The 21,115-nt window shown below is 42.6% G+C and overlaps 1 protein-coding gene across 1 annotated transcript in view; it reads left to right on the plus strand.

Annotated features, from left to right (window-relative positions):
* MOV10 (Mov10 RISC complex RNA helicase) overlaps positions 1-21,115 on the plus strand; it is a 349,433-nt gene that overhangs the window by 73,160 nt on the left and 255,158 nt on the right. Inside the window, exons 3-4 of the mRNA XM_053706650.1 lie at positions 13,958-14,195; positions 14,721-14,861. Of these exons, the coding sequence (XP_053562625.1) occupies positions 13,958-14,195; positions 14,721-14,861 (379 nt within the window). The remainder of the gene's footprint in view (positions 1-13,957; positions 14,196-14,720; positions 14,862-21,115) is intronic.

Below are 21,115 nucleotides of genomic sequence, written 5' to 3' on the forward strand. Positions count from 1 at the left end.
GGGCGCGGTCTGGGGATCCCTGAAAGCTCAGGGTCTTTGGTCTCGGGAAGAATCTCTTCTACCGATAAATATTCTGGAACTGAGAGCGATATTCAATGCTCTCAAGGCTTGGCCTCAGCTAGCGAGGGCCATGTTCATACGGTTTCAATCAGACAACATGACGACTGTTGCGTACATCAACCATCAGGGGGGAACAAGGAGTTCCCTGGCGATGGAAGAAGTGACCACAATCATTCAATGGGCGGAGACTCGCTCCTGCCACCTGTCTGCAATCCACATCCCAGGAGTGGAAAATTGGGAAGCGGATTTTCTGAGTCGTCAGACATTGCATCCGGGGGAGTGGGAACTCCATCCGGAAATCTTTGCCCAAATCACTCAACTGTGGGGCATTCCAGACATGGATCTGATGGCCTCTCGTCAGAACTTCAAGGTTCCTTGCTACGGGTCCAGATCCAGGGATCCCAAGGCGACTCTAGTAGATGCACTAGTAGCACCTTGGACCTTCAACCTAGCTTATGTATTCCCGCCGTTTCCTCTCATCCCCAGGCTGGTAGCCAGGATCAATCAGGAGAGGGCGTTGGTGATCTTGATAGCTCCTGCGTGGCCACGCAGGACTTGGTAGGCAGATCTGGTGAATATGTCATCGGCTCCACCATGGAAGCTACCTTTGAGACGAGACCTTCTTGTTCAAGGTCCGTTCGAACATCCGAATCTGGTCCTACTCCAGCTGACTGCTTGGAGATTGAACGCTTGATCTTATCAAAGCGAAGGGTTCTCAGATTCTGTTATTGATACTCTTGTTCAGGCCAGAAAGCCTGTAACTAGAAAAATTTACCACAAAATATGGAAAAAGTATATCTGTTGGTGTGAATCTAAAGGATTCCCTTGGGACAAGGTAAAGATTCCTAGGATTCTATCCTTTCTTCAAGAAGGATTGGAGAAAGGATTATCTGCAAGTTCCTTGAAGGGACAGATTTCTGCCTTGTCTGTGTTACTTCACAAAAAGCTGGCAGCTGTGCCAGATGTTCAAGCCTTTGTTCAGGCTCTGGTTAGAATCAAGCCTGTTTACAAACCTTTGACTCCTCCTTGGAGTCTCAACTTAGTTCTTTCAGTTCTTCAGGGGGTTCCGTTTGAACCCTTACATTCCGTTGATATTAAGTTATTCTCTTGGAAAGTTTTGTTTTTGGCTGCAATTTCTTCTGCTAGAAGAGTTTCAGAATTATCTGCTCTGCAGTGTTCTCCTCCTTATCTGGTGTTCCATGCAGATAAGGTGGTTTTACGTACTAAACCTGGTTTTCTTCCAAAAGTTGTTTCTAACAAAAACATTAACCAGGAAATAGTCGTGCCTTCTTTGTGTCCGAAACCAGTTTCGAAGAAGGAACGTTTGTTGCACAATTTGGATGTTGTTCGCGTTCTAAAATTCTATTTAGATGCTACAAAGGATTTTAGACAAACATCTTCCTTGTTTGTTGTTTATTCTGGTAACAGGAGAGGTAAAAAAAGCAACTTCTACCTCTCTCTCTTTTTGGATTAAAAGCATCATCACATTGGCTTACGAGACTGCCGGACGGCAGCCTCCTGAAAGAATCACAGCTCATTCCACTAGGGCTGTGGCTTCCACATGGGCCTTCAAGAACGAGGCTTCTGTTGATCAGATATGTAGGGCAGCGACTTGGTCTTCACTGCACACTTTTACCAAATTTTACAAGTTTGATACTTTTGCTTCTTCTGAGGCTATTTTTTGGGAGAAAGGTTTTGCAAGCCGTGGTGCCTTCCATTTAGGTGACCTGATTTGCTCCCTCCCTTCATCCGTGTCCTAAAGCTTTGGTATTGGTTCCCACAAGTAAGGATGACGCCGTGGACCGGACACACCTATGTTGGAGAAAACAGAATTTATGTTTACCTGATAAATTACTTTCTCCAACGGTGTGTCCGGTCCACGGCCCGCCCTGGTTTTTTAATCAGGTCTGATAATTTATTTTCTTTAACTACAGTCACCACGGTATCATATGGTTTCTCCTATGCAAATATTCCTCCTTAACGTCGGTCGAATGACTGGGGTAGGCGGAGCCTAGGAGGGATCATGTGACCAGCTTTGCTGGGCTCTTTGCCATTTCCTGTTGGGGAAGAGAATATCCCACAAGTAAGGATGACGCCGTGGACCGGACACACCGTTGGAGAAAGTAATTTATCAGGTAAACATAAATTCTGTTTTTAAAACTTCTCTCCCTACAGATGAATTTTTAAATGAACATCATCATTCTGATTCTGATGACTCTTCTGGTTCAGAGGATTCTGTCTCAGAGGTTGATGCTGATAAATCTTCATATTTATTTAAAATGGAATTTATTCGTTCTTTACTTAAAGAAGTACTAATTGCTTTAGAAATAGAGGATTCTGGTCCTCTTGATACTAATTCTAAACGTTTGGATAAGGTATTTAAAGCTCCTGTGGTTATTCCAGAAGTTTTTCCTGTTCCTAATGCTATTTCTGCAGTAATTTCCAAAGAATGGGATAAATTGGGTAATTCATTTACTCCTTCTAAACGTTTTAAGCAATTATATCCTGTGCCGTCTGACAGATTAGAATTTTGGGACAAAATCCCTAAAGTTGATGGGGCTATTTCTACCCTTGCTAAACGTACTACTATTCCTACGTCAGATGGTACTTCGTTTAAGGATCCTTTAGATAGGAAAATTGAATCATTTCTAAGAAAAGCTTATCTGTGTTCAGGTAATCTTCTTAGACCTGCTATATCTTTGGCTGATGTTGCTGCAACTTCAACTTTTTGGTTGAAAACTTTAGCGCAACAAGTAACACATCATGATTCTCATGATATTATTATTCTTCTACAGCATGCTAATAATTTTATCTGTGATGCCATTTTTGATATTATCAGAGTTGATGTCAGGTTTATGTCTCTAGCTATTTTAGTTAGAAAAGCTTTATGGCTTATAACTTGGAATGCTGATATGGCTTCTAAATCAACTTTACTTTCCATTTCTTTCCAGGGTAACAAATTATTTGGTTCTCAGTTGGATTCCATTATTTCAACTGTTACTGGTGGGAAAGGAACTTTTTTACCACAGGATAAAAAATCTAAAGGTAAAAACAGGGCTAATAATCGTTTTCGTTCCTTTCGTTTCAACAAAGAGCAAAAGCCTGATCCTTCATCCTCAGGAGCAGTTTCAGTTTGGAAACCATCTCCAGTCTGGAATAAATCCAAGCCAGCTAGAAAGGCAAAGCCTGCTTCTAAGTCCACATGAAGGTGCGGCCCTCATTCCAGCTCAGCTGGTAGGGGGCAGGTTACGTTTTTTCAAGGAAATTTGGTTCAATTCTGTTCACAATCTTTGGATTCAGAGCATTGTTTCAGAAGGGTACAGAATTGGTTTCAAGATGAGACCTCCTGCAAAGAGATTTTTTCTTTCCCGTGTCCCAGTAAATCCAGTAAAAGCTCAAGCATTTCTGAAATGTGTTTCAGATCTAGAGTTGACTGGAGTAATTATGCCAGTTCCAGTTCCGGAACAGGGGATGGGGTTTTATTCAAATATCTTCATTGTACCAAAGAAGGAGAATTCCTTCAGACCAGTTCTGGATCTAAAAATATTGAATCGTTATGTAAGAATACCAACGTTCAAGATGGTAACTGTAAGGACTATCTTGCCTTTTGTTCAGCAAGGGAATTATATGTCCACAATAGATTTACAGGATGCATATCTGCATATTCCGATTCATCCAGATCATTATCAGTTCCTGAGATTCTCTTTTCTGGACAAGCATTACCAGTTTGTGGCTCTGCCGTTTGGCCTAGCAACAGCTCCAAGAATTTTTACAAAGGTTCTCGGTGCCCTTCTGTCTGTAATCAGAGAACAGGGTATTGTGGTATTTCCTTATTTGGACGATATCTTGGTACTTGCTCAGTCTTTACATTTAGCAGAATCTCATACGAATCGACTTGTGTTGTTTCTTCAAGATCATGGTTGGAGGATCAATTTACCAAAAAGTTCTTTGATTCCTCAGACAAGGGTAACCTTTCTGGGTTTCCAGATGGATTCAGTGTCCATGACTCTGTCTTTAACAGACAAGAGACGTCTAAAATTGATTGCAGCTTGTCGAAACCTTCAGTCACAATCATTCCCTTCGGTAGCCTTATGCATGGAAATTCTAGGTCTTATGACTGCTGCATCGGACGCGATCCCCTTTGCTTGTTTTCACATGCGACCTCTTCAGCTCTGTATGCTGAAGCAATGGTGCAAGGATTACACGAAGATATCTCAATTAATATCTTTAAAACCGATTGTTCGACACTCTCTAACATGGTGGACAGATCACCATCGTTTAATTCAGGGGGCTTCTTTTGTGCTTCCGACCTGGACTGTAATTTCAACAGATGCAAGTCTCACAGGTTGGGGAGCTGTGTGGGGATCTCTGACGGCACAAGGAGTTTGGGAATCTCAGGAGGTGAGATTACCGATCAATATTTTGGAACTCCGTGCAATTTTCAGAGCTCTTCAGTTTTGGCCTCTTCTGAAGAGAGAATCGTTCATTTGTTTTCAGACAGACAATGTCACAACTGTGGCATACATCAATCATCAAGGAGGGACTCACGGTCCTCTGGCTATGAAAGAAGTATCTCGAATTTTGGTTTGGGCGGAATCCAGCTCCTGTCTAATCTCTGCGGTTCATATCCCAGGTATAGACAATTGGGAAGCGGATTATCTCAGTCGCCAAACGTTGCATCCGGGCGAATGGTCTCTTCACCCAGAGGTATTTCTTCAGATTGTTCAAATGTGGGAACTTCCAGAAATAGATCTGATGGCGTCCCATCTAAACAAGAAACTTCCCAGGTATCTGTCCAGATCCCGGGATCCTCAGGCGGAGGCAGTGGATGCATTATCACTTCCTTGGAAGTATCATCCTGCCTATATCTTTCCGCCTCTAGTTCTTCTTCCAAGAGTAATCTCCAAGATTCTGAAGGAATGCTCGTTTGTTCTGCTGGTAGCTCCGGCATGGCCTCACAGGTTTTGGTATGCGGATCTTGTCCGGATGGCCTCTTGCCAACCGTGGACTCTTCCGTTAAGACCAGACCTTCTGTCACAAGGTCCTTTTTTCCATCAGGATCTGAAATCCTTAAATTTAAAGGTATGGAGATTGAACGCTTGATTCTTGGTCAAAGAGGTTTCTCTGACTCTGTGATTAATACTATGTTACAGGCTCGTAAATCTGTATCTCGAGAGATATATTATAGAGTCTGGAAGACTTATATTTCTTGGTGTCTTTCTCATCATTTTTCTTGGCATTCTTTTAGAATACCGAGAATTTTACAGTTTCTTCAGGATGGTTTAGATAAGGGTTTGTCCGCAAGTTCTTTGAAAGGACAAATCTCTGCTCTTTCTGTTCTTTTTCACAGAAAGATTGCTATTCTTCCTGATATTCATTGTTTTGTACAAGCTTTGGTTCGTATAAAACCTGTCATTAAGTCAATTTCTCCTCCTTGGAGTTTGAATTTGGTTCTGGGAGCTCTTCAAGCTCCTCCGTTTGAACCTATGCATTCATTGGACATTAAATTACTTTCTTGGAAAGTTTTTTGTTCCTTTTGGCCATCTCTTCTGCTAGAAGAGTTTCTGAATTATCTGCTCTTTCTTGTGAGTCTCCTTTCCTGATTTTTCATCAGGATAAGGCGGTGTTGCGAACTTCTTTTGAATTTTTACCTAAAGTTGTGAATTCCAACAACATTAGTAGAGAAATTGTGGTTCCTTCATTATGTCCTAATCCTAAGAATTCTAAGGAGAAATCGTTGCATTCTTTGGATGTTGTTAGAGCTTTGAAATATTATGTTGAAGCTACAAAATCTTTCCGTAAGACTTCTAGTCTATTTGTTATCTTTTCCGGTTCTAGAAAAGGCCAGAAAGCTTCTGCCATTTCTTTGGCATCTTGGTTGAAATCTTTAATTCATCTTGCCTATGTTGAGTCGGGTAAATCTCCGCCTCAGAGAATTACAGCTCATTCTACTAGGTCAGTTTCTACTTCCTGGGCGTTTAGGAATGAAGCTTCGGTTGACCAGATTTGCAAAGCAGCAACTTGGTCCTCTTTGCATACTTTTACTAAATTCTACCATTTTGATGTATTTTCTTCTTCTGAAGCAGTTTTTGGTAGAAAAGTACTTCAGGCAGCGGTTTCAGTTTGAATCTTCTGCTTATGTTTTTCGTTAAACTTTATTTTGGGTGTGGATTATTTTCAGCAGGAATTGGCTGTCTTTATTTTATCCCTCCCTCTCTAGTGACTCTTGTGTGGAAAGATCCACATCTTGGGTAGTCATTATCCCATACGTCACTAGCTCATGGACTCTTGCTAATTACATGAAAGAAAACATAATTTATGTAAGAACTTACCTGATAAATTCATTTCTTTCATATTAGCAAGAGTCCATGAGGCCCGCCCTTTTTTTGTGGTGGTTATGATTTTGTATAAAGCACAATTATTCCAATTCCTTATTTTATATGCTTTCGCACTTTTTTATCACCCCACTTCTTGGCTATTCGTTAAACTGAATTGTGGGTGTGGTGAGGGGTGTATTTATAGGCATTTTGAGGTTTGGGAAACTTTGCCCCTCCTGGTAGGAATGTATATCCCATACGTCACTAGCTCATGGACTCTTGCTAATATGAAAGAAATGAATTTATCAGGTAAGTTCTTACATAAATTATGTTTTTTTTTTTTTTGTTTTTTTTTTGGTTCCAGAAATGGTCAGAAAGCCTCTGCTTTCCTTGGCATCTTGGTTGAAGCTTTTGATTCACAAAGCTTATTTGGAGGTGGGGCAGTCTTCGCCTCAACCAATTACAGCTCATTCTACTAGATCAGTCACCACATATTCGGCTTTTAAGAATGAAGCTTCAGTTGATCAAAATGGTAAAATTTAGTAAATGTATGCACAGAAAACAAAGTTGCTGCTTTGCAAATTTGAGGTGTTCACTTCTTCGGAAGCAGCCTTTGTTAGAAAGGTTCTTCAGGCAGCTGTCTCAGTTTGATTCTAGTGCCTATGATTTGAGTTTTTCGACATTTCCCCCCCCCCCACTAAACTTTAATTATTTTTTGGTTTTAATTTCTCAGTGGGAAATAGCTGTTTTTATTTGATCCCTCCCTCTCTAGTGACGCGTGGACTTCCACATCTTGGGTATTATATCCCATATGTCACTAGCTCATGGGCTCTTGCTATCTATATGAAAGAAAACATAATTTATGTAAGAACTTACCTGATTTATTTCATGGTGGCAAGAGTCCATGAGGCCCACCCAATTTTTTGGGAATTATGATTTTTTTAATTTTTTTTTAATGTAAAGCACTTTATTTATCCTGTTCCTCTTTTGCCTTCCTAAGATAAGAGTCCACGGCTTCATTCCTTACTGTTGGGAAATACAACACCTGGCCACCAGGAGGAGGAAAAGACACCTCGGCCTAAGCAATCGGTGTTGAGTGAGAGAAAGCAGGCAGTGAAACTCAAGTCCATGTCAGGAGCGCTGCTATAAGACTGTTAAACTTGAGGTTATGTTCTGTTCCACAGCATGGATCCTGGAGGCAAGAGTTTAAATTTTTACATATAAAACACTATAACAGGGTCACAGTGTGGCTCCTTTATACCCTGATAGGATACACACAGAGAGAAGCACACTCACAGGAATGAACACTCAATACCATTGTTAGCCTGTTCTTTGGCGATTTACCATCTGGGTGCAGCTTCTTTTAGCCCAGTAATGCTTTTCACAGAGTAGAACTTTCCTGTAGTATATCAGTCTGATCCTGCCTATTATGGTCAGTCCAGCACCGAAATACCAGGCAATTCCTCTCTGAACAAGGAACACAGCAACCCCAGACTATCGTTTCGGCCTTCATTGGGCCTCTTCAGTGAGGTGTAGCCATATTCCTCTAAGCACACTGAGCAAGGAGTCCACATCTGGATTCCCCTTGAAAAGCAATACTGGGCTAAAAGAAGTTGCACCCAGGTGGTAAATCACCATAGAACAGGCTAACAATGGTATTGAGCTGGTTGTTCGTTCCTGTGAGTGCACTTCTCTCTGTATGTATTTAGTCTCCCTATGGGAAAAGGGGCAACCTGACGTGGACTCCTTGCTTAGAGGAATATAGCTACACCTCACTGATTAGGCCCAATGAAGCCAAAACTATCATCTGGGGTTGCTGTGTTCCTTGTTCAGAGAGGAATTGCTTGGTATTTCGGTGCTGGACTGACCGTAATAGGCGGGATCAGACTGATATACTACAGGAAAGTTCTTCTCTATGAAAAGCAATACTGGGCTAAAAGAAGTTGCACCCAGGTGGTAAATCGCCATAGAATAGGCTAACAATGGTATTGCGCTGGTTGTTCGTTCATGTGAGTGGATTTCTGTGTGTGTATTTACCCTAATAGGATCTAGGGTTAATATCCTCTGAAGGGGGTTTATTGAAGAGTTGGTGTTAATTAATCAATGTAACTATTAATTATTTACATGCTGCTTTGTGTGATTATTTTTTTTTTTTTTTTTTTTTTTTTATTCCCCTGGGCTGGTAAACTGTTTTTTGCTGGAACAAACAGGTTTCACTTTTAAGTATCACTTTTGTTTTTGAATGTGTTGCACGGCTCCTATTACATGCTCTACTTGTAATAACAAGGGAAGTACTGTCTTGCACTCCATGTGACCGGGTGTGGTCTATGTTCATTTCCTTCATTCCGGCTGAGACTTGTATTTGAGGAGAGCGTTTCCTCTGTTAACTGTCTGGGTCTAGGAGGTGGTGAGTGCCCCAGCCTTGGGAGTATAAAGGTGCAGTTTTCTATAATAAAAAAGGTTTTTATTTGTGTCCTTCTGGAGGACATGTTAGAAGGTACTCCTCCTGTACTAAATCATACTTGTTTATATTGTGAGGAGGCTGTGGTTTTCCCGCCCACTCAATTATATTTCACATGCCTTAACACTGTTATAAAGCCTAAGAAGGGGAAGACAAGCCTGCTAAGGCTCTTAGTCCCTCTGAGCCATCTACCTCTCAGGGCTCGGCATCCCGTGAGATTACTACCCTTGCTACATTATCCACTCAACATGCAGTTCCCTGTAGCACATCTAATCCTCCATCCGGAGGGGGCCTTCTTTCTGCGGACCTTGCCGCGGGCCTTGCCGCACAGTTACAAACGGCGGTGTCTTTGGCCATCAGTGCATTACCTCGCTCTAACAAACGCAAGAGAAAGGTTAAACACAGCTCTCCTGACCCAGAGTCATCTAACTATTTTTTTGAATTTTGCTATTATGTCCCAGTTATCTGATAATGAGTTAACCTCTGTAGCTTCAGAGGGTGAACTTTCTGGGTCAGAGTCCTTAGCGTCTAAGCCTCCTGCTGTGGAGGAACCATCTTTTAATAAAAAACGCAAGTGCTCAATTTTAAACCTAAAGGAGGTTCTGTCTACGTTAGAGGTTCCAGAGGCCGCACTGCCTGAAGAACTTATGATTCCTAAATTTAGACAGTTTTCGAAGACAAGAAAGTTCCTTTTTGATTTTTTTTCCTGTGCTGGTTAAGATGGCGAACATTATTAACAAATGGGAAAGAATTGGTTCATTTCCCCCTCATCTGCTTTTAAAAAGTTGGTCCCGGACTTGCAACTGGATTTGTGGGGATCCATTCCTAAGGTGAATGGTTCTATCTCTGCGCTTGCTAAATGCACTACTATACCTCTTGAGGATAGTTTTTTGTTCAGATTGCAGATGGATAAGAAAATGGAAACCTTTCTGAAAAAGATGTTTCAACATACAGGATTTTTGTTTCAACCGGCGACTGCAGATGCCAGAGCGGCTACCTACTGGTGCAACTTTGTCGGAGCTCATTGAGGTGGAGTCTCCCCTCGAGGATATTCAAGACAGAATTAAAACTCTGAGAATTGCTTATTCTTTTATCTGTGATGCGAACATGCAAATTACTCGCATAAATGCAAAGGCCTCTGGCTTTGCGGTCCTAGCCCGCTGGGCGCTCTGGTTGAAGTCTTGGTCTGCGGATATGACTTCTAAGTCCAGACTCCCTTTCTTTCAAGGGAATGATTTTGTTTGGTCCAGGCCTGGACTCCATTATTTCTATGGTTACCGGAGGCAAGGGTGCCTTCCTACCGCAAGCTAAGAACAAGTCTAAGGGACAACAATCTTCTAATTTTTCATTTGTTTCTTTCTGACAAATCCCAACGACAACAATCCTCTTCCAAGCCCGAACAACCCAAGAGTACTTGGAAGCCGACTCAGTCCTGGAATAAATCCAAGCAGAATAAGAAGCCCGCCAAAAACAAATCGACATGAAGGGGCGGCTCCCGATTCGGGATCGGATCGTGTAGGGGGCAGGCTGTCGTGTGTGTGGTTTCCCCCCCCCCCCCCCAGACACCTGGTTCAAGGACGTACAGGATCCATGGGTACTAGAGGTGGTATCTCAGGGATACAAGAGGCTTCAAATTTCATCTGCCAAGGGGCAGATTCCTTCTCTCGAATCGGTCTACCAGACCAGAAAAGAGGGATGCCTTTCTAGGGTGCATTTGGGATCTATCCTCAAGAGTTGTTGTCCCAGTGCCTATCGAAGGAAGAGGTTTGGGGGTTTTATTTAAACCTTTTCATGGTCTCAAAGAAAGAGGGAACTTTCCACCCAATTCTGGACCTAAAGTGCTTAAACGAATTCCTCAGTGGCCCTTCCTTCAAGATGGAGACGATAAGGTCCATCCATCCTTTATTTCAGGAAGGCCAGTTTATGACCACTATAGATCTGAAGGACGCTTACCTTCATGTTCCAATCCACAGGGAACACTTTCAGTTCCGGAGGTTTGCATTCCTGGACCAGCACTTCCAGTTCATTGCCCTTCCGTTTTGGCCTAGCTACTGCTCCAAGAATCTTTATGAAGGTTCTGGGGGCTCTTTTAGCCGTTGCCAGAATGCAGGGTATTGCAGTAGCCCCATACTTAGATGATATTCTGGTTCAAGCATCATCCTTTCGGCTTGTGGAAGAATTATCGGAGTCCCTAATCAGTCTTCGATCACATGGATGGAAGATTAACTTGGAAAAGAGTTCTCCTCTTATCCCAAGTACCAAGGTGGAATTCCTGGGTACTATAATAGACTCCATATCCATGAGGATATTTCTAACAGACCAGAGATGTTGCAAGCCAACTTCGTCATTTCTTGCCCTCCGGACTTCCTTGAGTCCCTCAGTGGCTCTATGTATGGAGGTGATTGGTCTCATGGTGTCCTGCATGGGCATCATTCCTTTTGCCAGGTTCTGTCTCAGACCTTTACAGCTGTGCATGCTGAGGCAGTGGAACGGCAATCATTCAGATCTGGCTGTATTAGACAGCCGGTCGAGAGAATCGCTCTCTTGGTGGGTCTGTCCAGATCATATTTCCCAAGGGACATGCTTCTTAAGACCATCCTGGGAGATTATGACTATGGACACAAGCCTATCCGGATGGGGAGCTGTTTGGGGTGCCAGGAAGGTACAGGGGTTGTGGACTGAGTCCTCCCTCCCGATCAATATTTTGAAACTACGGGCAATCTTCAAGGCCTTAAAGACTTGGCCACTTCTGGGTTCATCCCAGTTGATCAGATTCCAATCGGACAATATAACCTTGTGGCTTACATCAACCATCATGGGGGGACGAGAAGTTCCTTGGCAATGAAGTATCTAAAATTCTGGAATGGGCGGAGGCCCACAGCTGTTCACTGTCAGCGATCCACATTCCGGGTGTGGACAACTGGGAGACGGATTTTTTTTTTTTCAGCAGGCAATGCTTCCATCCAGGGAAATGGTCTCTCCATCCCGAGGTGTTTGCAGAGGTATGCAGCAAGTGGGGGACCCTGGAGATGGAACTCATGGTGTCCTGTCTCAATACCAAAATACCCAGGTACGGGATCCCCAAGCGGATCTAATAGATGCACTAGCAGTGCCCTGGAGGATTAAATTAATATATTTTCCCTCCATTACCGCTTCTTCCTCGAGTGGTGGCCCGCATCAAGCAGGAGCGGGTATCGGTAATCCTGATTGCTCCATCGTGGCTGCGAAGGACGTGGTTTGCGGATCTAGTGGGGATGTCCTCATCTCCTCCATGGAAGTTACCTTGTCACAGAGACCTGCTGATACAAGGTCCATTTGCTCATCAAAATCTAGATACTCTGAGGCTGACTGCGTGGAGATTAAATGCTTAGTCTTAGCCAAGAGAGGTTTCTCTGAGAGTGTCAGTGATACTCTTATTCAAGCTCGTAAACCAGTTACTTGGCGTATCTACCACAAGGTTTGGAGGACCTACTTATTCTTTTGTGAACAGCGTGGTTTTTCCTGGCACCGAGTTAAGGTTGCCAGGATGTTATCTTTTCTCTAGGATGGGCTGGAGAAGGGTCTTTCTGCTAGTTCCCTGAGGGGACAGATTTTGGCCCTGTTGTTTTTATTGCTTAAGAGACTGGCTGAGCTTCCAGACGTGCAGTCCTTTAAGGCTCTGATTATGATCAGACCTGTGTTTAGGTCTGGGGCTCCTCCTTGGAGCCTAAATCTTGTTCTTCGGTTTTTGCAACAAGTTCTGTTTGAGCCTCTGCATTCCGTTGACATTAAATTGTTATCTTGGAAGGTTCTCTTTTTTTTTTTTTTTTTTTTTTTTTTTTTTTTATTGGCTATTGCCTCTGCACGCAGAGTTTCTGAGATCTCTGCTTTGCAATGTGAAGCCCCCTTAACTGATTTTTTTTTTTTTCTTCTTCCATTCAGATAAGGCAGTTTTACGTACTTAATTAGGTTTTCTTCCTAAGGTTGTGTCAGATCGCAACATCAATCAGAAGATTGTGGTTCCTTCCTTGTGTCCTAATCCTCCATCGAAGGAATGCTTACTTCTCAATTTGGATGTGGTTTGCACCTTGAAATTCTATCTTCAGGCTACTAAGGAGTTTAGACAATATTCCTCTGTTTGTTGTCTATTCGGGGAAGCGTAAGGGGCAGAAGGCTACTTCAACTTCCCTATCTTTTTGGTTAAGGATTGTCATCAGCTTAGCTTACGAGACAGCGGGACATTGTCGGCCTGAGAGGATAATGGCTCATTCCATTAGAGCAGTGGCTTCCTCTTGGGTCTTTAAGAACGAGGCCTCTATGGATCAGATTTGTAAGGCGGCTACCTGGTCCACCTTACATAGTTTTTCAACATTTTACAAGTTTTATGTTTTCGCTTCGGCTGATGCAGCTTTCGGGAGAAAAGATTTGAAAGCTGCAGTGCCCTCAGAATAGGGTTTGCCTCTTCCTTTTTGTTCTCTCCCTTGATTCATTCAGTGTCCTCTGGATCTTGGGTATAGTTTTACCAACAGTAAGGAATGAAGCCGTGGACTCTCCCTATCTTAGGAAGGAAAACCATAATTTATACTTATCAGATAAATTCCTTTCCTTCCAGATATGGTGAGTCCATGGCCCCCGCATGTTTTTTTCTTGTCTATGGGCGGTCCCCTATTTATTTTATTCTTCTGGCACCATTTAGTCCCTAATGTTTCTCCTACTTTTGCTTGGTCCCTCGGCAGAATGACTAGGGTAATGAGAAATTGGTGGGATATTTAAGCCTTTGGCTGGGGTGTCTTTGCCGCCTCCTGGTGGCCAGGTGTTTTATTTCCTAACGGTAAGGAATGAAGCTTGGACTCTCCCTATCCAGAAGGAAAGCAATTTATCTGGTAAACATAAATTGTTTTTATGCTTTTGCTCCTTTTATACCTCACTAACTTGGCTATACGTTAAACTGAGGTATGAGTGAGGGAGGTGTATTTATAGGCATTTGAGGTTTGGGAAACTTTGCCCACTCCTGGTAGGAATGTATAGCCCATACGTCACTAGCTCATGGACTCTTGCCACCATGAAAGAAATTAATTTATCAGGTAAGTTCTTACATAAATTATGTTTTTATAATGCACTTTTTCTTTTTTTCTTCCAGGTTACAGTTATAAGATCATGGTTCACTGTTCTGTGGATTCGTATGGATATTTCCCAATTACAATGGCATTTGAATTCATAGTAGATCGTAAATCATTTGTTATTGGAAGGTTTTTATCAGCTGTTTGCAATAGCAAATTGGCTGATGAGCTGGCGCCTAAGTCTGCTTATGTGCCCTATCAGAGAAGTCTTCTGAAACCAATTGTGAGGAATGAAGATGAGGGATTTCCACCCGACAGGTGAGATGTGTGTGTGTGTGTGTGGGGGGGGGCTATTAAATCACTATGACAAAGCAAATGTAATTGAGATTATGTGGGGACAAAAACATAAATGCACCCTTTAAAACAAAATGTCTTTAAAAATGAACCTATCATTGTGGAGTCGACCCCTCTCAGAATGCAATTTCTACCGTAATAGTAGTAGCAATGAGCTTAAACGATATATCCTGATATCTGCCAAGACTGTAATATATTACTAGCAGGTAGCGTTAATTGTGTGTGTATCTCTATCATCTCCATTATCTCTATCTTCCCTAATCTATCTTCCCACACACCTACTGGGAGGCGGCACCACAAACTGCATGTACAAACAAATTCCAAATAAGAAGAGTGCCTGCTTGGAATGTGTTTGAAATAATATATACAGTATGTGTGTAAAATAAATCTATCCATCCATAACCATAGTATAGAACTTTAAAAAATAAAATTCTAGTGTGTGTGTTGGAGTAAAATATTAAACATTTACTGTATTTTTCTTTTTATCAGCACATTGACATATGAATTAGAGCGGGAGATCCCTCTTACTGACTGCTATCCCCCTGGCCATCTAAAGGCCAGCATCCGGGCAGGCGTATTTTCCAGCAAAGCTCCTGTCACCAGGTCCAGATCCAGTCAGCTGCAGGACCGGTAAGTTGTAATTTTCTGTATCTACCTACCTTGAATTAGTATTTGTTTCCCTAAATTAATATCTTATTTAAACAGGTTCTGCAGAGCTATAAGGGGAGTTACAATAAAGACAAGACAGGGAATGTATAGCTATGATTATATACATGCTTTGTAGTGAAGTTGCATGTTGTCTCCAGAGATATACAGGCGTACCTCGGAGATATTGTGGGTTCGGTTCCAGACCACCGCAATAAAGCGAATATAGCAACTAATATTTTGCACTAATATTTTTTTGTTTCCCAGTGCATCTAAAAGTTATATTTTACATAATACTGTAGTCTAAGTGTGCAATAGCATTGTCTAATAAAAAAATTACAATAACATTTCCTCTAGTGCTGTGCAATTAGCATCAATTTTAATAGCACTATTGGCAGGATATAGGCACAATTGTAACAATTGAGAAAAGTTGTAAGTTCAAGTGACAATTGAAAGGGTGCCGAGTCCTGTTAACAATAAATCGATATTGCTAATGCTTTTTTAAAAAAAAAAAAAAATCTTTCTCCAACATAGGTGTGTCCGGTCCACGGCGTCATCCTTACTTGTGGGATATTCTCTTCCCCAACAGGAAATGGCAAAGAGCCCAGCAAAGCTGGTCACATGATCCCCCCTAGGCTCCGCCTTCCCCAGTCATTCTCTTTGCCGTTGTACAGGCAACATCTCCACGGAGATGGCTTAGAGTTTTTTGGTGTTTAAATGTAGTTTTATTGCTTCAATCAAGAGTTTGTTATTTTAAAATAGTGCTGGTATGTACTATTTACTCTGAAACAGAAAAGAGATGAAGATTTCTGTTTGTAAGAGGAAGATGATTTTAGCAACCGTTACTAAAATCGATGGCTGTTTCCACACAGGACTGTTGAGATGAAGTAACTTCAGTTGGGGGAACAGTGTGCAGACTTTTACTGCTTGAAGTATGACACATTTCTAACAAGACTTGGTAATGCTGGAAGCTGTCATTTTCCCTATGGGATCCGGTAAGCCATTTTAATAACAATTTATAAAGGGCTTCACAAGGGCTTTAAAGACTGGTAGACATTTTTCTGGGCTAAAACGTTTGTTTTATAAGCATGTTTAATGGTTTATTACTCTGAGGAGTTGTTTTTATCTGGGTATGTTGGTATATAAAAACGGCAGGCACTGTTTTGGACACCTTTTTCACTGGGGGCCTTCTCTAGTCTTAGGCAGAGCCTCAGTTTCGCGCCACTAATGCGCAGTTGTTTTTGGGAGTCAGAGCATGCAGATGCATGTGTGAGGAGCTCAGATACACTGAAAAAGCGTCCTGAAGGCGTCATTTGGTATCGTATTCCCCTCTGGGCTTGGTTGGGTCTCAGCAAAGCAGATACCAGGGACTGTATAGGGGTTAAATGTAAAAACGGCTCCGGTTCCGTTATTTTAAGAGTTAAAGCTTTCAAATTTGGTGTGCAATACTTTCAAGGCTTTATGACACTGTGGTGAAATTTTGGTGAATTTTGGACAATTCCTTCATACTTTTTCGCATATTCAGTAATAAAGTGTGTTCAGTTTAAAATTTAAAGTGACAGTAACGGTTTTATTTTAAAACGTTTTTTGTACTTTGTTATCAAGTTTATGCCTGTTTATCATGTCTGTACCTTCAGATAGACTATGTTCTGTATGTCAGGAAGCCAAAGTTCCTTCTCATTTAAATATATGTGATGCATGTGATAGTGAAAATGATGCCCAAGATGATTCCTCTAGTGAAGGGAGTAAGCATGGTACTGCATCATCCCCTTATGTGTCTACACCAGTCTTGCCCACACAAGAGGCCCCTAGTACATCTAGTGCGCCTGTTATTCTTACTATGCAACAATTAATGGCTGTAATGGATAATTCTATTAAAAACATTTTAGCCAAAATGCCCACTTATCAGCGAAAGCGCGACTGCTCAGTTTTAGATACTGTAGAGCATGAGGGCGCAGATGATAATGGTTCTGACATGCCCTTACACCAGTCTGAAGGGGCTAGGGAGGTTTTGTCTGAGGGAGAAATTTCAGATTCAGGAAAAATTTCTCAACAAGCTGAACCTGATGTTATTACATTCAAATTTAAATTGGAACATCTCCGCGCTCTGCTTAAGGAGGTGCTTTCTACTCTGGATGATTGTGACAATTTGGTCGTTCCAGAGAAATTATGTAAGATGGACAAGTTTCTAGAGGTCCCGGTGCCCCCCGAAGCTTTTCCTATACCCAAGCGGGTGGTGGATATTGTAAATAAAGAGTGGGAAAGGCCCGGCATACCTTTTGTCCCTCCCCCTATATTTAAGAAATTGTTTCCTATAGTCGACCCTAGAAAGGACTTATGGCAGACAGTCCCTAAGGTTGAGGGGGCGGTCTCTACCTTAAACAAACGCACCACTATCCCTATAGAAGATAGTTGTGCTTTCAAAGATCCTATGGATAAAAAGTTAGAAGGTTTGCTTAAAAAGATGTTTGTTCAGCAAGGTTACCTTCTACAGCCAATTTCATGCATTGTTCCTGTTACTGCAGCAGCGTCATTTTGGTTTGATGAACTAGAAAAGTCGTTGGATAAAGCTACTCCTTTGGAGGAGATTTTGGACAGAATTCGTGCTCTTAAATTGGCTAATTCTTTTACTCTAGACGCTACCCTGCAATTAGCTAGATTAGCGGCGAAAAATTCAGGGTTTGCTATTGTGGCGCGCAGAGCGCTATGGCTAAAATCTTGGTCAGCGGATGCGTCATCCAAGAACAAATTGCTTAATATTCCTTTCAAGGGGAAAACGCTGTTTGGTCCTGACTTGAAAGAGATTATTTCAGATATCACTGGGGGAAAGGGCCATGCCCTTCCTCAGGATAGGTCTTTCAAGGCTAAAAATAAGCCTAATTTTCGTCCCTTTCGTAGAAACGGACCAGCCTCAAGCTCTACTCCCTCTAAGCAAGAGGGTAATACGTCTCAAGCCAAGCCAGCCTGGAGGCCCATGCAAGGCTGGAACAAAGGTAAGCAGGCCAAGAAACCTGCCACTGCTACCAAGACAGCATGAGATGTTGGCCCCCGATCCGGGACCGGATCTGGTGGGGGGCAGACTTTCTCTCTTCGCTCAGGCATGGGCAAGAGATGTTCTGGATCCTTGGGCTCTAGAAATAGTCTCCCAAGGTTATCTTCTGGAATTCAAGGAACTACCCCCAAGGGGAAGATTCCACAGGTCTCAATTGTCTTCAGACCACATAAAAAAACAGGCATTCTTACATTGTGTAGAAGACCTGTTAAAAATGGGAGTGATTCATCCTGTTCCACTGAAGGAACAAGGGATGGGATTCTACTCAAATCTGTTCATAGTTCCCAAAAAAGAGGGAACATTCAGACCAATCTTGGATCTCAAGATCTTAAACAAATTTCTCAGGGTTCCTTCGTTCAAGATGGAAACCATTCGAACAATTCTTCCTACCATCCAGGAAGGTCAATTCATGACCACGGTGGATTTAAAGGATGCGTATCTACATATTCCTATCCACAAGGAACATCATCAGTTCCTAAGGTTCGCGTTTCTGGACAAACATTACCAGTTCGTGGCACTTCCATTCGGATTAGCCACTGCCCCAAGAATTTTCACAAAGGTACTAGGGTCCCTTCTAGCGGTGCTAAGACCGAGGGGCATTGCAGTAGTACCTTACTTGGACGACATTCTAATTCAAGCGTCGTCCCTGCCACAAGCAAAGGCTCATACGGACATTGTCCTAGCCTTTCTCAGATGTCACGGGTGGAAAGTGAACGTAGAGAAAAGTTCTCTATCTCCGTCAACAAGAGTTCCCTTCTTGGGAACAATAATAGACTCTTTAGAAATGAAGATTTTTCTGACAGTAGCCAGAAAATCAAAACTTCTAAACTCTTGTCAAGTACTTCATTCTGTTCTTCTTCCTTCCATAGCGCAGTGCATGGAAGTAATAGGTTTGATGGTGGCGGCAATGGACATAGTTCCTTTTGCGCGAATTCATCTAAGACCATTACAACTGTGCATGCTCAGACAGTGGAATGGGGATTATACAGACTTGTCTCCAACGATACAAGTAGATCAGAGGACCAGAGACTCACTCCGTTGGTGGCTGACCCTGGACAACCTGTCACAAGGGATCAGCTTCCGCAGACCAGAGTGGGTCATTGTCACGACCGACGCCAGTCTGGTGGGCTGGGGAGCGGTCTGGGAACCCCTGAAAGCTCAGGGGCTTTGGTCTCGGGAAGAATCTCTTCTACCGATAAACATTCTGGAACTGAGAGCGATATTCAATGCTCTCAGAGCTTGGCCTCAGCTTGCAAAGGCCAAATTCATAAGGTTTCAATCAGACAACATGACGACTGTTGCGTATATCAACCATCAGGGGGGAACAAGGAGTTCCCTGGCGATGGAAGAAGTGACCAAAATAATTCAATGGGCGGAGAATCACTCCTGCCACTTGTCTGCAATCCACATCCCAGGAGTGGAAAATTGGGAAGCGGATTTTCTGAGTCGTCACACATTTCATCCGGGGGAGTGGGAACTCCATCCGGAAATTTTTGCCCAAATAATTCAATTATGGGGCATTCCAGACATGGATCTGATGGCGTCTCGTCAGAACTTCAAGGTTCCTTGCTACGGGTCCAGATCCAGGGATCCCAAGGCGGCTCTAGTGGATGCACTAGTAGCACCTTGGACCTTCAACCTAGCTTATGTGTTCCCACCGTTTCCTCTCATTCCCAGGCTGGTAGCCAGGATCAATCAGGAGAGGGTATCGGTGATCTTGATAGCTCCTGCGTGGCCACGCAGGACTTGGTATGCGGACCTGGTGAATATGTCATCAGCTCCACCATGGAAGCTACCTCTGAGACAGGACCTTCTTGTTCAAGGTCCGTTCGAACATCCGAATCTGGCCTCACTCCAACTGACTGCTTGGAGATTGAACGCTTGATTTTATCAAAGCGAGGGTTCTCAGATTCTGTCATTGATACTCTTATTCAGGCTAGAAAGCCTGTAACTAGGAAAATCTACCATAAAATATGGAAAAAATATATCTGTTGGTGCGAATCTAAAGGATTCCCATGGAACAAGATAACAATTCCTAGGATTCTATCCTTTCTTCAAGAGGGTTTGGAGAAAGGATTATCTGCGAGTTCTTTGAAGGGACAGATTTCTGCTTTATCTGTTTTACTTCACAAAAAGCTGGCGGCTGTGCCAGACGTTCAGGCCTTTGTTCAGGCTCTGGTTAGAATCAAGCCTGTTTACAAACCTTTGACTCCTCCCTGGAGTCTCAATTTAGTTCTTTCAGTTCTTCAGGGGATTCCGTTTGAACCCCTACATTCCGTTGATATAAAGTTATTATCTTGGAAAGTTTTGTTTTTGGTTGCAATCTCTTCTGCTAGAAGAGTTTCAGAGTTATCTGCTCTGCAGTGTTCTCCTCCATATCTGGTGTTCCATGCAGATAAGGTGGTTTTGCGTACTAAACCTGGTTTTCTTCCGAAAGTTGTTTCTAATAAAAATATTAACCAGGAGATAGTCGTGCCTTCTTTGTGTCCTAATCCAGTTTCAAAGAAGGAACGTTTGTTGCACAACTTAGATGTAGTTCGTGCTCTCAAATTTTACTTAGCAGCTACTAAGGATTTCAGACAAACATCTTCTTTGTTTGTTGTTTATTCTGGTAAAAGGAGAGGTCAAAAAGCAACTTCTACCTCTCTCTCTTTCTGGCTTAAAAGCATTATCCGATTGGCTTATGAGACTGCCGGACGGCAGCCTCCTGAAAGAATCACAGCTCACTCCACTAGGGCTGTGGCTTCCACTTGGGCCTTCAAGAACGAGGCTTCTGTTGATCAGATATGTAAGGCAGCGACTTGGTCTTCACTGCACACTTTTGCCAAATTCTACAAATTTGATACTTTTGCTTCTTCTGAGGCTATTTTTGGGAGAAAGGTTTTGCAAACCGTGGTGCCTTCCATCTAGGCGACCTGATTTGTTCCCTCCCATCATCCGTGTCCTAAAGCTTTGGTATTGGTTCCCACAAGTAAGGATGACGCCGTGGACCGGACACACCTATGTTGGAGAAAACAGAATTTATGCTTACCTGATAAATTACTTTCTCCAACGGTGTGTCCGGTCCACGGCCCGCCCTGGTTTTTGATCAGGTCTGTTGAATTATTTTCTCTAACTACAGTCACCACGGTATCATATGGTTTCTCCTATGCATATTCCTCCTTTACGTCGGTCGAATGACTGGGGA

This window comes from Bombina bombina, chromosome 3, assembly GCF_027579735.1.
Source record: "Bombina bombina isolate aBomBom1 chromosome 3, aBomBom1.pri, whole genome shotgun sequence".
Lineage (NCBI taxonomy): Eukaryota > Metazoa > Chordata > Amphibia > Anura > Bombinatoridae > Bombina > Bombina bombina.